Source organism: Macrotis lagotis, chromosome 8 (assembly GCF_037893015.1).
Source record: "Macrotis lagotis isolate mMagLag1 chromosome 8, bilby.v1.9.chrom.fasta, whole genome shotgun sequence".
In the NCBI taxonomy this organism is placed as follows: Eukaryota; Metazoa; Chordata; class Mammalia; order Peramelemorphia; family Peramelidae; genus Macrotis; species Macrotis lagotis.
Window position 1 is genome coordinate 70,550,704 of NC_133665.1, and position 27,699 is coordinate 70,578,402.

General features: G+C 35.0%; 1 protein-coding gene across 11 annotated transcripts in view; it reads left to right on the forward strand.

The window, feature by feature from the left end:
• The window catches only part of KDM4C (lysine demethylase 4C), a 502,779-nt gene that overhangs the window by 240,441 nt on the left and 234,639 nt on the right, over positions 1–27,699 (forward strand). For all 11 annotated transcript variants that reach the window (XR_012470847.1, XM_074197494.1, XM_074197496.1 and 8 more), the window contains one exon: positions 169–286. Coding sequence is in view for 10 of the 11 variants with exons in the window: in XM_074197494.1 (XP_074053595.1) it covers positions 169–286 (118 nt within the window). In the remaining variant the exon portion in view is untranslated. The remainder of the gene's footprint in view (positions 1–168; positions 287–27,699) is intronic.

The following is a 27,699-nucleotide window of genomic DNA, read 5'->3' on the forward strand; positions in this document are numbered from 1 at the left end:
TGTGTGTGTGTGTGTGTGTGTGTGTGTGTGTGTGTGTGTGTGTATAAATAGAGATAATAAAACAATTGAAATAAATTTTGTTTTCTTGGCCTAATTTATTACTGGCCCCAGTATGGAAGTTAATATTTTTGAATCTGACTTAAATTGTTTGGTTTTTCCTTCTTTTAGTTCTGTAGTCAGAGAGAAGGGGAAACAAAAACTTCCAAGAGTTGGCGCCATCCGCTAAGTAAACCTCCAGCCAGATCACCAATGACCTTGGTAAAGCAGCAGGCTACCAGTGATGAAGGTGAGTTTTTATTTAAGAAACTTTCCAAGTCTACATGTGAACGAAAATGTTTGATAATAAAGAGGTGCTTTGACTCTGTGGCAAATTCTTTAAAAGTATCAGATTATAGAATTTAAAGTCCTTGATTATATTTTCATTATAATGGCAATAAAGATTACCTTATATTTGAAAATCTGGATTATTTGAAAACATATATTCATATTTGGTGGCTGAATACCCCTTGAATAAAATACAAAACCCACTTTTACTGTATTTTGAAATAGTATCATGGTTCATTGTCTCATTATATAAAACTAATTAGAATAGTGCCAATCATTGACTATTGAAGATACTATTTCTTGAAATCTTGATTTTCATGCTTTTGATATCACTGTTTTTGAAAGAGATCAATTTAATTTAGTCTACATATGTGGTTATTTTTGAAACACTGTTCCATGTTCTAGAAAGATGGCTGAAAATATTTGGGGTAAAGTGAATCTGAGATTAATGGCAGGTTAATTAAGAAATATATTCTAGATTGTGGGTTTTTATTTATTCTATGAATATGAATGGAAAAGATTAGGGAACAGATCCTGTGATTTAATTGAGACAAGGAACTACTGCTATATGAACAAACTTCCTCTGTAAAAGCTCTCTGGCACTTTCTCTGCAACTTTTCTAAAACAAATTATTAGAGAATTTCCTGGAGTACTGAGGTATAATATGACTTGCTTATACCAGTTTGTCCTCTTTGCTAGCCCTGCATTTACTAAGCCAAACTGCTACTAAGCATGAATGGAAAAGATTCAGTGGTCTTATTTTATTTACATCTCTATGAGTAGATGGTAGGGTGGAGAGAAGAAGGTAGAAGAATGGAATGCAGTTACTTGGTAATATGTACCTATTTGTGCAGCTGAGCATTTCCTCTGAGCATTTGGATGTGCAGGGCAGATCACTAATTTCAGAACTCTTTATACCAATGCATATAAACAATTTCTCTGCAAGTTCAAATCTTTGTAAGTTGTATAAGACATATAAGTTAAGTGATTCACCCAGTATAGCTTGTGCCTGAGTCTGAACCTCTGTCCACTGTGCCTCTTTTCTTATTAAGTAAAGTATTAAAATATATACTATTGTATAGTGCATCATGTAGCAAGTAATTGTCAGGTATCCATAACCTTATAAGAAACTCAACTTTTGAAAAACTCCCTTCTACTCCTCCTTATCTTCTAAATGTTTTAAACAGCTTTAATAAATTTGTGAATTGCTTTAAATACATTCTTCTATTTGAGAGTCACAAAAGCCCTGCAACTTATATCTTTTAAATCTATTTAGTAGATGAATATCCTGAAGCTAAAAGAGATAATGTGATTTGTGTCCCTGCCTATACAACTAGTAAGGGTCAGATTTCCTCCATTTGAACTGAGGCAACCCTGAAGAAGTCTAGACTCTTACAAAACAGCAGCTTGCCTGTTAAACCAAGGCAGGTCTAATTTTTAAGATCCTGTTAGATATCAGAAGCACATTGCCTGCAAGCTATGTAACAATTTAAAAATTGTAGCATCTCAACAATTAAAATATCAAAAATTCACATTTTGATTCCAGATTGATAATAATTTCTTCTTTGATCTTGATTAAATTTAATTTAATTTCCTAAAGAAATTTCCCCTTTGTTAACCCCAATACTTCATTTTTAGTTATGAAAGTAATTATGAAATTTATCTTTTTGTCTTTTGTTTACTAAATACTAATGTAGAAAGGGATTGAAAGAAAGACACTCATTGAATATGTAATTGTTCTTTCAAGTTGCAGTGGGTAATGAGATTGCTTCTCTAAAACTTTTTCCTTTCCCACAAACTCCTGTTGTAATCTCTGTATCAACTCTTTTGAATATCAAATACTGAAGGGACACCCAGGGGTAGGTGCCTAGAAAGTAGATATTGTAGGGGGTGGCTAGGTGGTGCAGTAGATAAAGCACTGGCCCTGGAGTCAGGAGTACCTGGGTTCAAATCCAGCCTCAGACACTTAATAATTACCTAGCTGTGTGGCCTTGGGCAAGCCACTTAATCCCATTTGCCTTGCAAAAAACCTTAAAAAAAAAAGGAAAGAAAGAAAGTAGATATTGTAGTTGGGTAGATAGAATAACATTGGATATTTAAATTTGGAGTTATCTAATTTAGTGATGATGGATAATTTGACTAACAATCTATTAGTTGCCAAATCTAATTGCCCTTTTGTCTTTTTCAATCTCCTTGATACTATTAATCTCCTCCTTTGCACTCTTAGTTTTCAGGACACCATTGTTTCCTTCTGATGTGATTTTTCCTTTCCCATCTCCTTTCTAAGGTCCTCTTCTGAATTCTGTCCTCTATCCCTGTCTCCCTTAGTTGTCAATACTAGGTCCCTGTACTCTTCCCCCTCAATATTACTTCACTTGGTGACCTTATCAGTTCTCATCAATTTAATGACCATCTCCATGCTGATGACTCTAAAACTCTTGCCCCATTCTCCAACTTTTTTATAGACATCCCAAATTGGATGTCTAGTAGATATCTTAAATTTATTATATTCCAAATAGAACCTATTTTCTTTCTCTCTAAAACCTACTTCCTTCTTTCTTTCCTTATTGCGTAGAGCAACATTATCCTTCCTAGTCCCTTAGGCTCACTATCCTTCACCTTCCATGTTGAAACTTTTGGATTTCCTTTTTTGCAGCATCTCTTGACTGTGCCCTGTTTTCTACTTGGACATTGCCCCAGTCTGTTACAGATCCTCATTATGTCATAATCTCCTTTTTTATTGCAATCGACTTCTGGTTGATCTGCCTACCTTACATCAAATCTCTCCATACTCCAACCCATCCTTTATTCAGCCACTAACGTGATTTTCATAAAGCACAGATCTGACCATGTCATTCAGTAAAATTCAGTGACTGCCTATTGACTTCAGCAACAAATGCTGTTCTAGGGCCATAATAGCCTAGCCCCTTTTAACTTTCCAGTCTTCATACAGCTTAATCCCTGACATGTACTTTTCATTGCAGTGATGCTGGTTTCCTGACTTGGTTTTCCATCACCAAGATACTTCATCTTTTGGCTTCACGCATTCTTTCTAGATATCCCCCTCTTGTTTGGATATTCAGACAGCAGGCCTCCCTGACTTCAAGTTCATACTAAAATCCCTTCTATAGTAAACCTTCCCCAGACTTTCTTAAATTTTACTGCCTTTTTTCTATTAATTATTTCATATTAATCTTTTATATAGCTTGTTTTGTCTGTGTTTGTCTGCATATCATCTCCTCTCTAGATTGTGAGCTTTTTCCTGACAGGATTTGTCTTTTGCATCTTTTTGTGTCCTCATACTTAGCATATAGTACTTCTGATTATGTTCATCTTCTATTTTTAATGAGTTTTTCATTCTAGGTAGGTATTCACTAACTCTCTTCTCACTTGATTTTAATCCCTCCAATCAGTCTTGTTTTTGTTCTCATCATTCAACTGAATCTGCTCTCTCAAGTTCCACATGATCTCTCCATTGCCAGATCTCCTGCCTTTCCTCAGTTCTCATTCACACTGTTGCTTTCTCTTTAGGTTTTCATCACTCTGTTCTCTCTTATTCAGTCTTCTTTTTTTTGTTCCCCTTTTTCTCCTTCTGTCTCATGAACTGTCATGGGATCAGTTATTCTATGTATGAGGATGATTCCAGATCTGAATATCTAATTCAGAACTCTTCTGAGCTTAAGTTTTGTATCACCAACTGTCTAGTGAACATCTCAAATTGGATGTCCCACAAATATCTAAAACTTAAGATGTATAAACCATTTCATTTTCGTTCCCCTCAAAACCCTCTTGTCTTCCAGCTGCTGTTATACTTAAGGGCACCAGTATTTTCCTAGTTACTTAGTGTTATAACCTTGATACTATCTTCAAGTCTTAAATTTTTACCACACATAAACATGTTGTAATATCTTGGGGTTTTTTTCCCCTTTTTTTTTGGCAAGGCAATGGGGTTAAGTGACTTGTCCAAGGGCACACAGCTAGGTAATTATTAAGTGTCTGAGGTCATATTTGAACTTGGGTCCTCTTGACTCTAGGGCCAAGGACTAGCTGCCCCTCATATCTTGTTATTTCAACTTTCACAGTCCTTTTAAACTCCAACCTCTTCTTTTCTCTCTCTCTCATACCTCTCTGCCCCTAGGTGCAGACCCTCCTTAGTTCTCTCCTGAACTATTGAGTTAGTTTCCATATAAGTCTCCCTGCCCCAGGTCTCTCCTCATGATGGTCTGTCTTGTACTAAACTGCCAAAAAGATTTGCCCAAAGGAAAGGGCTCATTATGTTGCTTCCTTAGTAAGGATGCTCTGCTGCTCTTTGTTACATCTAGGATCAAATTTGGAATGGTTCTGTTTAGTGTTGAAAGTTCTTCATCTCCTTCCATCTTCTTAACTTTTCACAGTCTTCGTGTACTTTTCTTCTCTCCATATGCTCTATGAACCTGTTGCATTTACAACTCCTAAGTTTTCATGCTTTTCTCTGATTGTTCCCTTATCCTTGAATCCCTTCCCTCCTCATCCTCATGACCTCCTTCAGGGCTCCACTGAACTCCTTCCTTCCCCAAGAGGTATTCCTTGCATTCTTCCTCATCCTACTTCTCATTTATACTTTTCTGTATTTTATCCTTACCCAGTTATTTGTGATCTTGTCTTCCTTTAAGAATTTGTGAGGTTGGAGAAATGACAACATTTTTGCCCTCCCCTCTCCCCTCCACATTGCCTGACTCTTTTTTTTAAACACTCAATAAATCCTTATTTATGATAAATATTTTAAGCATTATTCCATGGTGGCTAAAATAACTTTGTTATAGCTCAGTTTTAGGATCTAACCTTATTCTTGGAAGGTTCAGTGAGAGTACTTGTTGGCATAATTCTAGTCGCAGACAGGACAAAAGGGATGATGGGATAGTAGAAAGGATGGAGAGAATTCTAGACTCATAAGTAGTAAGAAAGAACTGGGATACACTCCCAACTCTGACCTTAGTGTTACGATCTTCGACAAGTCATTTACTGTCTCCAAATCTCAGTTTTTTTCTGGACATGTTGAATTCAGTGACTCACAGGTCCCTGCCAGCCCTAAATCCAGTGATACTCTATGTATTTCAGCCTGATTCCACAAAATTTTGGCCTTCTCTACTAGGTTTCTATATTTTGAAAGATTTTTGTTCCCTGTAGTTTAGTGATTCTGAATGTCTGGAATGGGGAAATTGATTTAAAAATAATGCTTTTAAAAACATTGTCTTTCATTGTCATGACTCTAGGGTGATGTGGGTCATAGATATAGTGCAATGGGTTTTTTTCAGATAGTCTGTTGATTAAATTCTCTAGTTATTTGTGATCTGAATTTGTAAAATCAGCAATCGTTTGTCCTTTCTTGAAAATTACCAACTTTCTGATATATATATATATATATATTTCCTGCCCCCTAGATCATGTCTTACTTGTAATATTATCATTATCCACCAGGATTTCCCTTAACCCCTGCCCACATGGGTTAGGTGAGTTTTTCTCTGTAAGAGGACAAAGCTGTCCCTGCCACCGTATTGGTCCTTCTCGAGCTGTACTTCTGACCTAGCTTCCTGGTTACCTAAGGGCATAAAAAAGATCATCTGCTTGGAGTCAGGGTCTTTCAGACCTGATAGATACCTCAAAAAGGACCACACCCCTGCAGATGTGCTTCCAGTATGGTGACAAGGTAGCACATCTCCCCAAGTTGAGTGTTGTGGTTCCTCTTTGGAATATACTTTTTATTAATGGCTAAGAAAAATCTTTGTTTTTTTTTTTTTTTTAATACTGCTAAATAAGAATGTGCTAAGATCCAGCCTTAACTAGGCAGGGTGCTGGCCCGAGTCAGGCCTGTTGTAGGGCACTGGGAGGTGCCGTGTTTGTAGGGAAACTCAGTGATAAGTCATCTCACAGTTTCTACATTGATTACTAAATCGTCAGCCCTTGGGGATGGCCTGTTCTCTAATTTCTGGTGGCAGGGACCTGGTTTGATTTTCTTTCATTTTAAACACTTGGGTTTCTTCAAACAAATCTTCTTGACAGACTCTTGTTATATTCTTGGATTCGTTGATGCAGATGGTGATCCCTGGGGCCTTTTGATTCTGTTTTTTTTAAATCTTTGTCATTCCATAGGTTCTAGCAGACTTCAACTACATTTTGTTACTTTCAACAAATATAATAATGAATACCAGTTTATAACAGTCATTATTTTTATCATCACTATTATCATCATATTCATCATCCCTTTCTTTTGTGCTTTTTGATACATTCAGATCAAAATGAATCTTTAGCAAGTTTCTGTCCTCCATTCTTTTCATTTAATGTTCTCACTTATTTTTTTTACACTTGAATAAAAAATTATGTTGTAATCTTATCCTCATTGAAAACTCTCTACAAATCTATTGTAACAGTGTTCTAAAAACAGCTATTATTTTCATTATAAGTGAAAAGTTTGGTAGTTCCTGGAACATTTACCAGGTTCAAAGTAATGGCCTGATTATCCTGTTTTGATGTAAAAATGTCTGACTAATTCTTTAATCTTTGTTTTCACTTCAGCAAGTATATTATTTCAATTAACAGTTAAGCATCTCATGAAATTAGAGATATTTTAGGCCTATGATCCATATCTCTGTAATGTTTGTATTACCTTCAGGCGTTAAAATGAGAGTGGAATTCAGGCAATGTTATAGTAATTTGTGTAAATTAAGAGTGCCTATATTAATATTAGAATTCATCTAGTAATACAGTTAAAAATTTAAATATGAGAAAGGGATAGCCTGAAAGGCTATATTTTTAATTAGACATTATTCTGAGTAAGTCATGAGTACTCTTTACCCTTATTTTTGGATACATGAAGAAAAATGAACATTCTATCACTTTTTAGTTACATGTGTGTTAACAAAGTTTTGTGAGCTTTTAATTTTATCTATTATGAATGTCATTGGTTTTTATTGTCTTAGTTATGGTTTAAATTGATCATGCATGCGTGTATACAGATAGAAACAGGTCACCCCAGTGTTTAAAACCCCAGTGTTTAAAATTCTTGTTATTTATTGGTGCATTTTTTAAAAACTAATTTTCTAGTTATTTTTTAATTGTTCTTTTTTTTTTTGGGGCAAGGCAACAGGGTTAAGTGACTTGCCCAATGTCACTCAGCTAGGTCACATTTGAGCTCAGGTCCTCCTGACTCTATGGCCAGTGTCCATCTTCTAGTTAATTTTGAAAAGAAAATTAAGTACAAAATTTCCTTGTCATTTGGAATGAATATACTTTGTAGTCCAAGGTACTATGTGGAATGGCCAGTTTTTCATTCTATAAACAAATATTTGTGGTCTTGAATTTGATTAATTTTTATTAGCATTATACACTTCTCTTTGCATAATGCAAACATGTATTTTTTACTTGTGAGACAGATTTGCTTATTTAGATTTCTTTTAAAAATTCTTTGGTTCTCTTTGGTACATTTCAACCTGCTATTTAAATTGTGTGCAGATTTCATGGTATGGAAAACTTCCTTCATTAAAGCAGACATGCATTTTGTTGTATGTTACCTTCTTAGGAAATTTTCTAGAGCACTGAAAAGTTAAGTTACTTGTCTAGGGTCATACAGCCAGTATATTTGAGATACACAAATGGAACTAAGTCCTTCTTGAGAAAAGTAGCTATTCTTTATCTTTAATGCCATGCAAATGCTTATGGTCTAATTGTGATATTTTAATTTAAAATTTGTATTAATATATATGTAACCAAACACTCAAAAGTATTAGAAATTATATCTTTTCTTGATTAGTGTTTCAGTTATACAGTCTGAAATTTTTATTGTTTAATGACTCTTTTTTGAAAAGTATAATTTGGGAGAGGATATGCTGTCAAGAGACAAAGATTTATAACACCTCTGAAAAAATTGGGTATCGTTTAACAATAACTCTCAGGTGGCTCATTCATAAAATTGAAAATAAGGTGAAAGCAGTAGATTTAAAGTCAAGAGGATTGGGATTTGAATGCTTATTTCAATATCCTTTTGTTGGCTTTGGTTTCATTCTTTGTAAAATAAGTGGTTTAGAAAAAAAGGTGCCTTGTAGCTCCACATTTGTGAATAATTATACTACTTAAATCTGAAAGTTAGTGGGAAAAGTACTTTTTGCCTGTTGTGTAATGTATGCTGTTTTTATTCTTTTTATGCTTTGTTATATTACATCTTTTTATTGGGAGTCATGATTCTCAGTTCTGCTCCTAATTTTTTTGTCTTTTTTTGTCTCAAGCAACCTCTTTGGGCCTTTGTTTGTCTTTAAAATAAGAGAGTTGGACTAGTATTATCTCTCTGGTCCTTTTTATCTTTAACATTTTATGATTTCCTGAAAAAAGAATAAGAAGAGGAGCTTTCTTTTACCCCCAGTCCCCCTTTTTTGGTTTACATTGGAGTTTAATATGAAAGCAAAACAATGAAAGACAGGAATGTCTCCTACCACCAAGCCATTCCCCTTCTCAGAAAAACGTATTCTGCAAATTTTTGAAAAAAAGTACTATGCGTATATTAATGTCATGCACCAAATGTTATATTTTTACATAATGATCTCTTTTTGTTCATTGCCTCTTATTAAGTTATGATAATATGCCTTCATATAAACAGTTATCTTTCTGTGCATTTAGGCAATAAAACAGCAAATTCAGCAGAGCTACTAAGTGTATTGACTTAGAATGTTTATTGATTGTTTGCAGATTATATTTTCTATCATTATGTTGACATAAAACATTGGACATTAATTGAAAACTCAAATAGATTAGGTATTGTTTTCAGCATTTTATGTAGTTATAAAATGTAACTTTTAGTTTTGCCTGATTCCCTTCTTAATTTGCTTCTTTAGAATCTCTAATGAAATTACCTAGTTTTGCTAAAGTCCAGAAGAATTCAACTTAAAAACATATCCATGGTATCAAAACCTTTAGTCATTGTCTAGCACATTATAGACAAAGGATTGATAGAATTGTGTATGTCCTTGAGGGAATTACAAAGGTACAATTTTACTTCATATTCATTATCATAAATAGGAGCAAGTATGGTTCTGGTATTTGTAGACAAACCATTTTTATCTCATTGAGCCTCAGTTTCTTCATCTGTAAGACAGGGATCATATTAGTAGTAGTTTTCTCACAAGGTCATTGGGAGGGTCAAATAATATAGCATAAATAAAATATTGTGTAAATCCTAAATCAGTATATAAATGTCAACCATTATTTTTTCCTTTTTTTTAGAAAGGTTTTATTAATTTGAGTTTTACAATTTTCCCCCAATCTCATTTCCCTCTCTCCCCACAGAAGGTAGTCTGTTAGTCTTTACATCATTCCCATAATATGCATTGATCTGAGTTGAATGTGATGAGAGTGCAATCATATTGATAAGGAACATATAATATGAGATTAGCAGAATTACATAAGACAATTTTTTAAAAAATTAAAGATACATAGAAAGTTTTTGGTCTTTGTTCAAATTCCACAATACTTTTTCAGGATACAGATGGCATTCTCCATTGCAGATATCCCCAAATTGTGTGTGATTGTTGCCCTGTTGGTATGAGCAAGTTCATTAAAGTTGATCATTGGGGCTGCTAGGTGGTGCAGTGGATAGAGCACCTGCCTTGGAGTCAGGAGTACCTGAGGCCAAATCAGACCTCAGACACTTAATAATCACCTATGTGGCCTTGGGTATTGCCTTGCAAAAAATTTAAAAAAACTTAAAAAAAAGTTGATCACTCCCATGTTGCTGTTAGGGTGTACAAGGTTCTTCTGGTTCTGCTCATCTCACTCATCATCAGTTCATGCAAATGCCTCCAGGCTTCCCTGAATTCCCATCCCTCCTGGTTTCTAATAGAACAATAGTGTTCCATGACATACATGTACCACAGTTTGTTAATGGAAATTCCTTCAGTTTCCATTTCTTTGCCACCACAAATAGAGCTGCTATGAACATTTTTGTACAGGTGATGTTTTTACCCTCTTTCATAATCTCTTCAGAGTATAGACCCAGTAGTGGTATTGTTGGATCAAAGAGTATGCACATTTTTCTTGTCTTTTGGGCATAATTCCAAATTGCCCTCCAGAAAGTCAACCATTATTTTAAAAAGTAATCTTACTTCCCCCCCACATTCTGTCATCTAATTATACTACATTAGTGACAGTCATTCATCTAACAGCATCTGAATGAGGTATATTGTATTCAGTTGTGAAAGCAAAATGATTGCTATGCAGATATTGTTTTGATATAGCTTCTGACATTTTCTCAGTTTTTTCCCCCCATTACCTGAGTCAGGATCCTTTGTCACTGGATTATTCATTTGTTCCTGCCCTAGTCTTCAAAGAGCTTATTTGTTACTTAAATTTTTATAATTTATAGTTATCTAGAATGCATAACTTTTTCATTGCCCATTAGATTCTTTTGCTGATAGGTTGGCTTCCCCTTTGGTGATTTGACCAGTCAGAGGTGCTCAAGTGTTATGAATTGGCTTATCCTCAAGGCAAAACTTCTAGTTACCTCTGTGTAGATGATTGAAGCTAATTGTTCTTTGAAAATAGTTACCTTAATTCACATTCCATTGTGAAGGATTTTCTTCATTTGGTTACCCAAATGAATATAGTATTTAGTGGGATTTAGGTATGTTGATAAACTAATGAATGCTAAGTAATTTAGGGAACAGGATCTTAATTCCCAGAACTGGGAAATCATATTAGTGGACCTATTTCAGGGTAAAACCAGATCTCAAAAGTACATTATTATTTCTCTTGTATTATAAGCGTGAAATTGTCTTTAAAATTTTTTTGATGCATTTTAAAATACTTTTTATTTTTTGGAAAAACTCCTCACCACAATAAACTCTCTTATGTCACAAAGTAAACATGCAAAACTGACCAAAATGATCATGTCTGTTCACATAGTGACCTTCTACTCCTATAGTCTCCAACTGATGTACTAATGTCAAAGAAATGTATGTCATTATATGTTCATTAGTTTCAAGATTGATCATTGCAATTGATTTTATCTTGATTGCTTTTTAGTGTTGTTTTTTGATTATATTATATTATTTTAGTCATTATATCTATTGTAGTCCTACATGTTCACCTCTGCTTTACATTCAATATCTAAATCCCTTACTTGCCTTATTTGTTTCCTGGCAAAGTTTTTTTTTTTTTTAATTCATTCACACACTCCAGTTGCTGCAATTAATTCCAATTAGTGGGAAATTTTAAATAATTCTATATGAATTCCAGTTTTGAGGAACTGCAAAAAGTGCTGTTGAAAATATTTTGTTCTTCGTAGTCCTTTTTTTTTTCTTTCACTGCTCTACTGAGATTAAACCTTAGAATGGTTGCAATTCATATTTCTAATATCTAGAAATTGATCTTTGGTATAGTGGATAGAGTGCTGGACCGGTGGTCAGGAAAAACTGAGTTAAATCCAACCTCAAACAGTTGAAAGCTGATGATACTGAGGAAGTTAATTATCTTTTCCTTTTCCCTCAGTTTTTTTTTAATGGTACAATGAGAATAATAATGACATGTGCCTCATAATTGTTGTAAGAGTCAGATGAAATAATATTTGTAATATGTTTAGAATAATTCTTCGAATGTAATAGGTGCTTAATAAATGTCTTTTGACCTTCCATCATTCTATTTGTGCTTTTGAAGCATTTTTCATATAGCTTCTGATAATTTAAGTCATCTTTTGAAAACTGTTCATATCCTTTGAACATTCACATTTCATAGAATTATTCCTGGTGTTATATTTTAATGTAAGATCCCTAATAAAACTTAGGAATTCAGATTTTTATCAGTCATTTGATACACCCCCCCCATTTCAGCTGCAGTGAGTTTTGTTCATATAAAAAGTGTTTTTATGTTATCAAAACCATGTATTTTAATATTTACAATCCCCTTATGCCCCTACTTAGATAAATTTCCCCCAGTCATATATCTGAAATGTTCCTCTTTCTGTTATGTTTTAATTTTTGTGACTATATAACTTCTTAAATTTCATTTATATATCCTTTTGTAGCTTATTATGGGGTCAATAGGAGGTACCTGTCTAAATCATTTTCTACTATTCTGCTTTAAGGGTGTCCTTGCTATTCTTATTGAACAGAATCTCTCCACTTTTTATTTCTTTTCTTGGATTTTTCTTAATTGTTAATTTCTATCAATTTCTAATTTAATCTGTTTTACTATTCTACTTTTCCAGTTTTAACAAGAACCAGATATTTCTTAATTACTACTTTATAATATTGTTTATAATACAGTAATGTTATAACACCTTTTCTTTCTACTTTTTTCATTATTTCCCTTGATATTCCTGAATACTTTTTTCTTGACATGGACTTTATTATGATTTTCCTGTTTTAATTGAAATTCTTGGTAATGATAGCTATCACTAAGAGGGCATTTAAATAATATTAATCCATTTGAGATTGTAAATTTTATTCACATATCATTCGGGAATGTAATCCTAATGGTTTCTTTTCTTTTCTATTTATTCAAGAATTTATTTTTATTTTCAATTTTGATGTTGTCATTTTTGTGCTTTTGTTTAATTGTTTTCTTTTGACTGATCTATGTATTTTTTTCCTCCTCTTTCCCCCACCCAAATTCATAATTTTATTAATACAGAGAGTTTATTTTTTGTGTTCAGTTTAATTAATTTCTCCTCTAATTTCAAGGATGTCTATTTTGATTTTCAATGGAGAAAAATTGTTTGTTGATTTTTCTGTTCCAGGGGCTGTGCTCAGTGTTTTCCAAATAATATCTCTTTTAGCTCTTAACAAAAACTGTGGGATATGGAGAATATTCAGGGAAATATAGATGAATGATCTATCTAAGGTTATATAGCAAGTAAGTAATTCCCCAGACTACATTTGAATTGGGTCTTCTGATCTCCAGGCTTAATGTTCTGTTTACTTCATAGTTTAGTTAGCATTGGTTGTTTGCTTGATACAATGTTTATTGCTCAGTCTTTCAGCTGTGTCTGACTCTTTGTACTGTCCATGGGGTTTTCTTGGCAGAGGTACTGCAGTGTTCTGCCATTTCATTCTCCAGTAGAGTCACACATCTAGTAAGTGTATTGTGGCAAAATTTGAACACCAGTCTTCCTGACTACAGGCCCAACCACTCAGCTGCTTCTTTTGATTGTTATAGCTATTTAGAAATGAAATTCAATAATATCATAATATTTAATATTGGTTCACCCCAACTAAACAACAGTGATTCAGTTCCTATATTTATAAGAAGTGACTTGGCTGTGAAAGGCTTGAAAAGCAGTATAGGACTGGATGGAGTTAGAGTAATCTTTTGGGTGGGAGGTTTGAGGGGGATAGGCATGAGAAATGAGGAAATAAAGGTTGTTGAGTGTAGTTTGATCTACTAGCATTCAGTGTCACTGGGATAGGAAGGGTATGAGAAGATATGAGAATATTTAACAGTAAGTGATTGTTACCACTCTTTTCTGAAAGAACAGATGCAGTAGGAAATGGGAGAAACCCCAAAAGGAGAATTGTTCTTTGCCTCAGAGGTACTCCACATTTCCGTTGGTAGATTGGACTGGCAACAGGAGGTAGAAGATGACTTGTACTGGTCTGGATGGAAGTGGTTAGTATGGATTAGATGGGAAGATGCCTGATCTGGTCCCAGCAAAGGACATACTGCACCAAGTGCTGGTATCATTTAGGGTCTTCTTGCTTGAGGAGGTATCATGAAGTGGTAAACTCCTTGTGTGGATGGTAGATACCTCAACTGACCCTTGGTGACCTTTCCTTAGGGCCAACAAGACACAGAAAGCTCAGGGCAAGTGTCTGCTTGTTTTTTCATCTGTAAAATGGAATGATAATAATAGTGTCTATCTCTCAGGAAATATAAATATATCATCAACATGTATTTTTCTAAAATTTTGATTTTCCAATTTTAGATGGCTCTTAATTCACTGCACCAAGCTGTTTATGAATTTGATTCATTTAATCAAATAATAACTTTTCCTTGTATTTTCATTCACATCAATCCATTCTTCTAGCCTCTTGACATCTTTCTGGTTTATTACCCTGTCATCCAGTATATTATTTGGTCTTTCAACTTTCATGCCTCTCCAAACTTGACAAACATGCTATCTTTGCACCCATCGCTATACTTGGAATCAAGCTTCATTTTTGACATTTGCTAGCTTTATGACTTTGATAAAGTTATCAATCTCTAGGAGCCTCTGTCTCCTTTCATGTAAAATTCAAAGTTGAACTTAGCTTAAATTTTCTCTGTGTGAAATTTTCTTGGAAAAAATATTTTGTAAACTTCAAATCTCTACATCCTTTACTTTGAAAAAAATATTACAAATGATGATGAATGTAAGATATTCCAGAAAGTTATGGTGCTGAGGTGTATTCATTTTTTAAAAAATTTATTTATTGGGGTGGCTAGGTGGCGCAGTGAATAGAGCACCGGCCTTGGAGTCAGGAGTACCTGGGTTCAAATCCGACCTCAGAAACTGAATAATTACCTAGCTGTGTGGCCTTGGGCAAGCCATTTAACTGCATTGCCTTGAAAAATTAAAAAAAAAACTAAAAAAATTTATTTATTTATTCTCATTTTGTACAAGTAATTGTTTATACATTAATAAAATATTCTTTTTTAAGAGTAAACAATATACCCCCTCCTCCAAAAAAATATAGACTCGCTTGAGCGATAAAGTAAAGGGGAGAGAAAAAAAATTAAAATTTAAATTAAAAAAAATAGTAATAATTGTAGGTATGGCCAGGTGGCGCAGTGGACGGAACACCAGCCCTGGAGCCAGGAGCACCTGAGCCCAAATCCGGCCCCATACACACAACAATCACCCAGCTCTGTGACCCCATGCAAGCCACCCCTACCCCATTGCCCTACAAAAACCTAAAAAAAAGAAAAAAAAAGACCCAAAATAAAATAAAATACTAATAATAGTAGGGGTGGCCGGGTGGCGGACAGAGCACTGGCCCTTGAGCCAGGAGCACCTGGGTCCAAATCTGGCCTCAGACACCCAACAATCACCCAGCTATGCTGCCCCATGCAGGCCACCTAGCCCCATTTGCCCTGCACCTCCCCCCCAAATAATAATAATAATAATAAAATGTGCTTCAGTCTGTGTTCCAACACCACCAGCTCTGTCGTGGGTGGATCACATTCTTTAGGATAAGTCCATCACAAAAGTTACTTACATATTTTTCCACTGTTGTCATTGCTGATCACAGCTCCCTCCTTTTGTACTTCTCCACTACTATGTACTATATTTTCTCTCTTCTTTTCACTCTGACTGAGCTGCACAGCAGATAGATCCCCAGCCCTGAGGCCAAAAGGCCCCAAGCCCCCATACCACCCCTTGGGCCTAGCATCCACCCGGCCCTATCGTCCCAAATAGGCCATCAAATCCTAGCCCCTTGCAAGAAGTAAAAAAGAAAATGTGTTATATCTGACCACTCACCCCCACCCCCATGGTCCATCTTATCTTCCATCATTCACATCCCCACCCCTTCCCCTGTCCCCCATCTCCCTCCTTCTTACTCCAGATGCCTATACCCCACTGAGTATATATGCTGTTTCCTCTCCTAGCTACCTCTGATGAGAGCGAAGATTCCCTCATTCCCCCTTGCCTTCCCCCCCTTCCATATCATTGCAATTGCTCATTGTAATAAAGAAAAATCTTATTATATGTAATATCTTGGCCTATTCCCCCTTTCCTTTATCTTTCTCCCATTACATTTCCCTTTTATCTATTGACTCCATTTTTACACCACATTATATTTTCAAACTCAGCTCTCTCCTGTGCTTCATCTATAAAAGTTCCTTCTACCTGCTCTATTAAATGAGAAGGTTCATATGAGTATTATCAGGATCATTTTTCCTATACAGGAATACATGTAGTTCATCATCATTAAGTCCCCCTTATTTTCCCCTTCTCCTCCAGTCTCTATGCTTCACCAGAGTCCTGTATTTGAAGATGAAACCTTGTGTTCAGCTCTGGCCATTCCAGTAGGAACATTTGAAATTCCCCTGGTTCATTGAAAGTCCATCTTTTCTCCCTGGAAGAGGACAGTTTTGCTGGGTAGTTGATTATTGGTTGCATTCTAAGCTCTTTTGTCTTCTGGTATATTATATTCCAAGCCCTACGAGCTTTTAATGTAGTTGCTGCTAAGTCCTGTGTGATTTTGACTGCAGCTTCATGATATTTGAATTGTGTCCTTCTGGCTGCTTGTAATATTTTTCTCTTTGACTTGGGAGTTCAGGAACTTGGCTATAATATTTCTGGGGGTTGTTTCTTTTGGCTCTCTTTCTCAGGAAGTTTGGTGGATTCTCTCCATTTCTATTTTGCCCTCTGCTTCTAGGATATCAGGGCAATTTTCCTGTAGTAATTCTTTGAAAATGATGTTCCAGGCTCTTTTCCTGATCATGACTTTCAGGTATTCCAATAATTTTTAAATTATCTTTCCAAAATCTGCTTTCCATATCAGTTGTTTTTTCAATGAGATGTTTCACATTTTCTTCTAATTTTTCATTCTTTTGGTTTTGAAGAATTGAGTCCTGATTTCTCGTAAAACCAGCCATCTCCCTTAGTTCTATTATTGTCTGAAACTTTTGTTTTCTTCAGAGAGGTTTCTTATCTCCTTTTCCATCTGGCCAATTCTTCTTTTTAAAGCATTCTTCTCCTCAATAACTTTTTGAACTGTTTTATCCATTTGATTTATGCTGGTTTTTAGCATGTTATTTTCTTCAGCATTTTTTTGGATCTCTTTGACTAAGCCGATGACTTCATTTTCATGTTTTTCCTGCATCTCTCTCATTTCTTTTCCCAATTTTTCTTCTATCTCCCTCACTTGATTTTCAAAGTCTTTTATGAGCTCTGTCATAGCCTGAGCCCAGTTTCTGTTTTTCTTGGAGTCTTTAGATGCAGGAGCTTGGACTTCCTAATCTTCAGATCGAGTGTTTTGATCCTTCTTGGGATCACAGGCAAAGCCTTTCTCAATGCTGTTCCCCTTTTTCCTCTGCGTGCTTATTTCCCAGCCTGTGGTTGGTTTTGGGGGTGTTTCCTGAGCTTTTGGGACACCCCCACAATGATCTCAGTGTGTGAGGCTCTGTCCTCCCTCCTGTTCTGTGACTGACCATAAATGCCCCTCTCTGCCATGGGGCTGAGGTGGGGGGGGGGGGCTGCTGTTCTGTGGGGGGGCCTAGACTGAGATCAGGATCTGAATGTAGTCAGAACCCCAGAGTCCTGTTCCAGGGACAGAGGACAGAGCTTGGCAGGCTCTCTCTGCTCCCTCCCTAGGCTCAGTACTCATGCCCTGGGGGCTCCTGCTTACCAGCTTCTGCTTCTTGTTCCTGGATCTGGGCTGCTGTGGCTACACTGCTCGTTGTGTGCCCTGAGGGCTGGGCTTCAAGTGCTCACTCTTGCAGAGGTCCCCCCTGCTGATCTTCCAAGTTGTGCCTGGTGCTCCCCAGGGTGTAGGTCAGGAAACTCCCCTGGGGCTGCCTCTGGGAGGCTGAAGTTCCTTTGCTCTGGTGGGCTGCCCCTCCAACCTCGGGAAGCAGAGTCTTTTTGCTCTTTTCCAGGTTACCTTGAGTTGGAGAACTGCTTCACTGGGTCCCTCTGTGGGTTCTATCTCTCGAAAATTTAGTTAGAGTCCTTAGTTTATAAGTTTTAAGAGAGAGCAACTAAGAGACATCCTCTCTTGTTGCCATCTTGGCTCTGACCCCGTTGATTCATTTTCAAGTAATAGTTGCCTGTAATCCTGTTCATCGTTTCTTCTTTTCCTAATCAATGTTATTTGGAATACCATCAATCTGTCATTTTATTTTAACTCTCAAACAGTTTGTGCTTCCATTTATCTAAGATGAGGTGGTTGTACAAAACTAATTTCCTTTGGATTTGTAAGTAAAAAATAGAATTTAAAACCATTATCCAATCCTGAGACCTCCCTATTTGATTCGTTATTAAATTTTGATTACTGAGATACAAAACTATCACTCCTACCAGATTAAATACACATAGAGTCCTTGATTTTCCATAATATATATGGTACAGTGTGCTTGATAGCATGAGGGATACATACATGTTTAGGTCATAGTAAATCAAGGAGCTTTTAATCTGATTGTGAGAGTAAGGTAAAATAAGGTCTCCTGGCTTTGTTCCTCCCAACTGTTATGGTCTTTATATCCATCTGTCTTACTTCCTGGGTTCTCCTCATCTTCAACATATAGCCATTTCTACAGCCTTCTTAACATGAATCATCAGTCTTCCTTCTATTGGTAATTTCTTTCTGGTGCTTCAATTTTTTTTGGAGGAGCCCAGGCCAGTTTTCCCCTCCAGACCCTGTTCTTACCTTTTTGACTTCAAACCCATATTTCCTTCCCATAAGGACTTCATTTCATTCCCTTCCAATCTTCTCCTTTCAAGTTTTTAAAAAATGAGTTCTCTTTCCTTATTACTATGTGAATGCCTAGAGGGAATGAATTTTTTTATTTTTATTTATATTTTTATTCACAGAACTTTTCACCGTGCCTTTTTATATAGGAAGTTCTCAATAAATACTTCTTCTTTTCTTCCTTCCCTTTATATTTTGTATCATAAAATATTTAAGTACAAAGTTTTTGAATTGTAGAAAATAAAATCACTACAGACATATTAAAAAAGAACTTTAGAGTTTTTGGGATACTTTTATTCAGTTAAGACATTTCTGTGTTGTAAGAAAAAGGAATCCATTTGATTTCTTATCCAAACATTGTACACATAATCTAGTCTTCTATCTTAGGGAATCTGAAGATTTACAAAAATGTGCTTTTTCATTGACGCCACCTCATACATTAATGGACATTACTGTAGAAACTGACTTCATTTTTTTTTCTCCTCAATGCTATCTTGATTCAGCAAAATTATCATACTGAAAACTCACATTTTTGAAAAAGATTTTTATCACGTATCTCCTTGAAACTTTGATATCTGTTATAATTTATGAAATTCTGCATTAAAAAGAAATATGATATTGGAAATCTGGTTTGCTGATTATTGTTCCAAAGTGTAAACTTTTTTTCTATCTGAGTGACTCATTTTTTTCCCTTTATTTCCTCCAGATCAGTTGAAACCATATATAATACCTCCCATGACAGAGATTTTGCTCAAGTACCTGAAAAATGACAGATGCTGCTGTGTTCTTCATAGCAGAGAATGGTTCTATATCTAGCCAAAAAAACATTAGTGCAACATAGCCCCAAGCTGCAAAATCATTATACTGCATGAGAGTCTATGGCTTTTCACATCTGCTAGGTTAGATCAGTAAGTACTGAAACCAAATGGGCTCTTTTGAAAATGACCCCAGTGTTTGACTTCTAAGAAATCCATTTTTACTTAATGAGCAAAATTTATTCCAAGTTAGAATATTAGTTGTTTAAAAATATTTTAAATTAAATTGAATTTTGGGATTATTCTTCACTCTTATATATTGTTCACTTAATATTTAAATTTTCCATATTGTTTTTTCACTTTACTTTTAAGTATTTTCTTACTTGTCTTGAAAGTTCAAGTTAGCCATTCTACTTTGATTTTTTTCCCCTGTCTTTTAAATAATAGGAAATTAATAAAAATAGTACAAACTATGATGAAATTATTATTAGCATATGATAAAAACCATTTTATTTAAATTGTTTAAATCTATCCACAAACATTATTTAGACTTGAATGAAAATTGAATTCATAAAATTTAATATTTTGTTTAAAAAAATTAAGGAAAAATAATTATTTTTATATTTCTTGATCTTTTTTTAGGAATATTTTGTTGTCTTTTTACTTATGCTTTCATTGTAGTCATTAATATTTTGTTGTCAGTTTTTCTGCGTACTACTTACTATTTTTCAAATAAATTATTTCTATGTAAAACTTTTTTGAAACCATAAATAATTTATAATTTAGAAGATATAATTTGGGATATGATTTTATTATATTCATTTTGTCAACACAGAGGATGAATGGTTGAGTGGAATTTCGATAGATTAATATCACTTTATTAGCTGACTTCTGTTCAGAATTCTTCCTTAAGTAAGAAATTATAATCTTAATTAAAAGAACTTTGTGGAATTAATGATTTATTATATATTTCTTGAATTTAAGAAGAAAATAAGCTTTTTTATTTTTAGAGATGGGGTATGATCTTTTTTTTTGAAATAGGATTTTATTTTTTCAATGTAAAAATAATTTTAAAATACATTTTTTGGAAAATTTTGAGTTTCAAATTTTTTCCCTAAGATAGTAAGCGATATGAAATAATATTGACCAAGATGATAGCAGCCACAATTAAAGTATATAATAGACCTAGCTTTATCCCTGTATTTTGTTTCTGACAATACCTTGAGTTTTCAGGTGTATTGCCCATGGGTTAGTATCTATGAAGGAATTTGCGTATTATCATCTCAGAAAAATGCAAAGCTAAGCTTTTAAGGTTACCATTTAAAATGTTACTGATGCTATATCTCATGTCAGTAAATTACTTTCTTTGCTTTTATGAAGAGAATATTATTGTTCATGTAGAGTCTCATTTACTGCTATGGTACTTTAGTTTCAAGTTGATGTTTTTTCTAGTTTTATAACTTGTAGTTGTTGCCTCCTGTCTCTTTATTTCCAGAATAATTTGAATATTTTCTGAAGAGTGAGTCTCTAGGCTTTTATCATTGAGAAAAGGGATTTTAAGTGGGAAAACAATGTCAGAAAATATCATTTAAATACAAATGTTTGGCATTTTCCCTCTTTGCTGCTGGGAAGCACTAAGAGGAGTTGTAATCTAATGAAAGAATTTAAAGAGAAAAAGGCATTTTTATTGTAAAATCATACCATATCTCTTGCTTAAGGATCATTACTTGAATGGGAAAAATCATTATACTAAGAGAGTTTCATGATACTTATGTGATTTTTCTTTAGTCATTCCCTTGTTAGCAAAAAATGAAGCTTTTTGTTTCTTCCCCTCTGTTCCTCCAATTTGTCTTCATACAATGCCCGTTGCTATTATCCTTTATTCTGGAAGAGAATCCTGACATCAGCAAGGGGATGACAACCTGCAAGTGAATTGTATTTTGGTGAGGGAAGATTATATAAATTTACCTACTTCAGTTCCTCTTCCAGAGTCATCTGGGTCCAGTGACAAGATAAAGATCAGGAGGACTGGACATGACCCAGAATGCAGTAGAAGGTTTGGCCTTTTTAAGCTAAAAAGTTAAAAGGCCTTTTAACAGGCCTCAGCTTGACCAAGGCAATCTCATTCAATGATTAAAACTAGGTTAAGAAATGATCCAGAAAATGGCCTCTTTTACCTAGTCAAGAAAAATCAAATCAATCTGGAAGGGGAAAACTCTCAGGGTTTCTTGCCAAAAGAGAAACAATACCTACTTCTAATCACTCTGAGCCAATCGGGAACCCAATCAAGGACCACATGAGGCTTGACCTGGGTCCTGCTGTTGGCCAGTCAATGAGAGCCGGAGTGATTTGGGTTCAAGAATTGATTCTTAAGAAAGAATTCTAGCTAGTAAAACCCTTGATATCTTGTGAGGTTTCAGTGGTCCAAATTTATATTCCTTTGGTCAGAGTATTCACAGGTAAGAGTGTGATACATAATGTGGATAAAGGGAAGGGGAAGAAAAGATGAAAGAAAAAGAAAGATTTAAAAAGGGCAGGTTTATAAAAGGCTGTTTAACAAAGTTATAGAATGCAGGGGCAACTGGATTGTGCCTTGGATAGGGTTCTAGTCCTCAAGTCAGGAAGACCTGAGATCAGCCATGAGCTATGTGAAGTAGATGCTCTCAAATGTTAGAGAGAGGCTTCGACTTGTTGAGTGTCATCAGGCCGCTAGTAAATTTTGTAAGGATCAAATGAGATTATATTTGTTGAATCCATATTACAGTGCCTATCACATAGTACCTTAATACGTACTTGTTTCCTTTTTTCCTTTTCCTCCTCCTTCCTCCCCCTCCTCTCCTTCCTCCTCTCATCCTCCCTGCCTCTTCCTGCCTTCCTTCCTTTCTCTCTCCCTCCCTCCCTCTCCCACCCTCCCCTCCCTTCCTCCTGCCAGCCTGCCTGCCTTCCTTCTCTCCTTCCTTTCTGCCTTCCTTTTTCCAATTCCTGAAGATACATGGGATGAAGAAAAAGAATACAGAATTACCATTCTGACACCATGAACAAAAATCTTCTCTCTCTCTCTCTCTCTCTCTCTCTCTCTCTCTGAACTTTTTTTCCCCCTTGCTTATTAAAGACTAGATACTAGGCTAAAGAGGTTTGCAGTCTGCCTTGATGTATGCTTAATACACAGGATATAAGATTTGCCATGGTAAGACCTTATAGTTTAGCTACAGAGAATTACTGATCTTCAATTTACCTCTGGTATATGGAAAATCACTGACCCCCCAATTCACCCTTGGGAGGGGGAGATGAGCCAGATTGATCTCATGCACATATTTAGAATGATTTATTTATTTTGAGTTTTATAATTCCCCTCCCCCCCCACAGAAGGCAGTCTGTTAGTCTTTTACATTGTTTCCATGGTATACATTGATCTAAGTTGAATGTGATGAGAGAGAAATCAAATCCTTAAAGGAAGAAAAATGAAGTATAAGAGATAGCAAAATTACATAATATGACAATGGTTTTTTTCCCCCTAAACTAAAGGTAATAATAGTCTTTGGTCTTTGTTCAAACTCCACAATTCTTTCTCTGTATACAGAAGGTATTCTCTGTTGCAGATACCCTTCAATTTTCCTAAATTGAAGGTAATGGTCTTTGGACTTTGTTCAAACTCCACAATTCTTTCTCTGGATATAGATGGTATTCTCCATCCCAGATAGCCTAAAATTACCCCTGATTGTTGCACTGATGGAATGAGCAAGTTCATCAAGGTTGATCATCACCCCCCACATTTCATGCACATATTTAAAACAGCTTAAGCATTTAAAAGAACTGCTGAATGTCCTTCACTGTTCCTGGCCAGACTCTCAAGGACTTACTTGATTAATATTGCCTATCTCTTCAGAAACTAGCTATTCCTGAATGTAAACATTGTAATTCTTGTGCTTTGGGGAGGGGTGGCTCCCTCCTTGGACAACCTGGAAAATTTGGTTTTATTCCACAAAAAATTGGCAAGAAACCTTCTTTGTTCTCAAGCTATATAAGATCTAATTAGACTTTAGTATATGTCTAATTAGACTTTAGTATAGACTTATGGAGAGCTCTGCTTGGGACCTTCCCATTTGGGACTCTGAAGGCTGTACCCTGGGACTCCCAGCTGCTGTTGATTCAGATGTTGAAGCTCCCCCATTTTGGTGGTATCTTCCCTTAATATCTAGGTTTGTATAGGCTTGCTCTTCTTTTTATTGTTTTAGGACTTATTTGTCACTTGCTGTAAACCTGATTTATGTCTACCTGTTTTATACTCACTTTATTAAATATACTCTTTTTAATTTTGTTGGTAGAAACATGTCATTTTGTAGGAGTGAACTGAAATAAAAATTCCTTAATCAAACACTTGATGGAGTACCTCTGGTGATTTATTAAAATCCTTGAATTATTGGAAGATAGTATAAAGTTTACTCAAAATCTCTGATTCATTACACTTTCTCTGTGCTGATTCTGAAATAAATAACAGCATTCACAGTGATTTCCCTAAGCTTTTAATAGGATGATAATATTCAAGAAAGTGAAATTTTAGTGATTCAGTTTTGCCATTCATTAAATATTTGGAGTATCCTTTGCTTATATACTTAATATATAATTTCCCCTTACCTACCTATCTTAAAGATGTTGTTAAAATTAATTTGATTTAGGTGCGGCTAGGTGGCGCAGTGGATAAAGCACTGGCCCTGGAGTCAGGAGTACCTGGGTTCAAATCTGGTCTCAGACACTTAATAATTACCTAGCTGTGTGGCCTTGGGCAAGCCACTTAACCCCATTTGCCTTGCAAAAACCTAAAAAAAAATTAGTTTGATTTAAAAAATTTCACACATTATAAAGTGGAATGGTAGATTTTTATTCCATTTTATTTTGTAAGAGATAATTATGTATTTTGGGATTATAGTGATTTTATTGGGGGGGGGTTGCAAGGCAATGGGGTTAAGTGACTTGCTCAAAGGCACACAACTAATAAGTATTAAATGTGAAACTGCATTGGAGCTTAAGTCCTCCTGACACTATGGCCAATGTTCTATCCACTGTGTCCCCAGCTCCCCCATAGTGATTTTTTTAGTGTAAAAAAGTTTAACTAAAAAAATATGGAAGGAAATGAAATTTGCAATTTTAGTGTTCCACGGGGGGAAAAATGGCATCTTTTTTTCCTCTTTTGGACATTTGAAGATAGAAGATTTGGAGATGTAGGCAAAGTTCAAAGAAATAATAAATGAGAGATAGCTTGACTGAATAGAAATCAAACAATACATTCTTGCTGTAGGAGAATATTCTTTATATTTATAAAGTTATTAGGTAATTGAAAAGATAGGATAATAGAGCAAAAAATACTTTTGGGAAAACTGATTTTTTTTTTAATGTCTTGAGACTATGGATTTATAAAATAGGAAAATTTACATGGAAAATCACAGTAATAGTATAAATCAATATTTAAGAAGTGATATGGCCATAATTACTAATGAATTATAAAAAACATCTGGATGAAGGTCATAGGCAAAATTTAAGAGAATCAATTTTTTTAGTATTGAAATGGTTTGTGAAAGTATACAATTAAGACATTTACTGCAACTCAGTGTAAAAATTACCTATTGTTTTAATGAATTAGGAGAGAATTTCAAAATGCTGCTTATATATTCAATTCAACAAGACCTTTTTCTGCTACATAGTAGTCTTTACATTACTTTCCTCTCTAAGTTGACACTTATCACAGAAACTTTTCCAATTTTCTCACTATCCATTCATGTCTTCTGATAATCTCATATATTTCAGTGAAGAGATTGAAGCCAAATATCTTGAGAAATGTTACTTTTCTTTTATATCCACACTAATTTTCTTTCTCTAAAAGTCTCTTAAAGAAAAATAGTAGCCCTTGTTTGTAATCTCTCTCTTACTCTCAGTTCCCCCCCCCCTTCTCTCCACCCTCTCCTGTCTTCTTTCCCCCTCTCCTGTCTTCTTTCCCCCTCTCCTTCCACTCCCAGTTTGTCATACCTGGTTCCTACTTCCTTTTAAAAGTTGAGTTTTAAAAATTTCTCTTAAGTACAGCCTTCCTTCCAGCCAAATAGTTCTCATTCCCTGTACCATATGCTCCTTATTGGTCTCTTTCTGTTAAAATTTTTGCCTTCCTTTAAATCTCTGACAAATAAGCTCTTCTTTGGGTTCCCCAACTCCCATCCTCTTGCTAGCTTTCTCCCTACTCCTCAATAAATCCTGTACACTCCTTTCTTCTTACATTTTGATCTTCCCTCAGATAAACTGTAACCTTCTTGATTAAAGAAAGTATTTCTCCTGCCTTTATAATTACAACTTTTAGCTGAAAGCATTTATAGTAGTAAGTAATTAATAAATGCTTATTGGTTTGTATTCAATCAGTGAATCCATAAACTTCAATGATCTTTTCTATGACTTCTACATCAATTGAGCTACCCATCTATCTATCTATTAACTATATATTTCATTCTTATCTATCTATGTATTGACTCCATCATTCTTCCAGCTATTGTACTTTCCTGATACTTTTGGGTTATTCCTATTCGAACATTTCCGTGGAACTTCATGGAAACCCAACTTTCCTGCTCCAAAAACTTAATCCTCCTCACTTAGTTTTTTGTTAATGAGTCATCTTTGACTCTTCCTCCTCTTTTAACCTCCATGTTTGTTGAATTTCTCAGTTCCTACTCTTCTTACTCCACAACATCTCTTCAATGGTTTAATTCAAGTTCTTATTGCATTTTGCTTGAGCTGGAGTGATGGGCTCTCCTCTTTAGTCTCTTCCCTTCTCTGTTCCATGTCGTTCTCTTCCCCACCCCCCCACCCCCCACACACATAATCACAATAATGCAAATGTTTGACCATTGCAAAGCTATTCTATACTTCAGTCCAGGTCTGTTTATTTACTGTAGAATGAAATGCAGTCTCATTTTGTTAATTTAAAAAAAAATCAAGAATAATCTCCAGTCTATTTTTCTTCTCTTATGTCCTAATGCTATGCTTGGCATAATTAGGGTTTATGTCCCACCAGGGCTAATAGTCAATCTCTGATCCTTCTACAATCTGTACATTATATAGGACCTGTCTACTTCAGTGAAGGTGTTGCTTAAAAATCAAAATACCCTGTCTAAGGTTGCTATATGCTATAAAGAAAAATAATATTATACACTTACAAATATAGTTAAATGTATACTCTTAGTGGATAAAAGTAAAAGCTTAAAACTGATTTTAAGTGCTTTAGGAATAGCCTTTATAATTTCAGTTTAAATAGAAGAATCCCAAAACACATGACTTTTAGACACCACCCATTGGTGACATCATGATTTCATTTTCAATTGTTCAAAAGTTGCTGTAGCACATAGTTCTTCATCATGTAAATCCATATCACTTGCATGTCATGATGATTATTAGAGGTTTTTTTTTTTTTGGTCTTGAAGTACTGGGTATTTTAAAGACTTTATTTACTTTGAATTTTATAATTTTCCCCCCAATCTTGCTTGCCCCCCGCCCCCAGAAGGCAGTCTGTTAGTCTTTACATTGTTTCCATGGTATTCATTGATCTAAATTGAATGTGATGAGAGAGAAATCATATCCTTAAGGAAGAAACATAAAGTATAAGAGATAGGAAAATTACATAATAATATAATGTTTTTTTTTTTAAATTAAAGATAATAGTGTTTGGTTTTTGTTCCAACTCCACAATTCTTTCTCTGGATACAGATGGTATTCTCCATCTACTGCACTGATGGAATGAACAAGTCTATTAAGGTTAACCCTCACCTCCATGTTGCTGTTAGGGTGTAACAATGTTCTTCTGATTCTGCTTATCTCGCTCAGCATCAGTTCATGCAAATCATTCCCTGAATTCCTATCCCTCCTAGTTTCTCATAGAACAATAGTGTTCCATCACATACATATGTCACAGTTTGTTAAGCCATTCCCCAACTGAAGGACATTCATTTAAATTGTTGACTTTATTTCTCCATATGAATTTACTTACAACTTTTTCTAACTTGTTAAAGTAATTTTTTTGGAATTTTGATTGGCAGGGCACTAAACAGGTAGTTTAGTTTTGATAGAATTATCATTTTTATTATATTAGCTTGACCTATCCATGAGCAGTTGATGTTTGTTAAATTATTTAAATCTGATTTTATTTGTGTGAGAAGTGTTTTGTAATTGTTTTC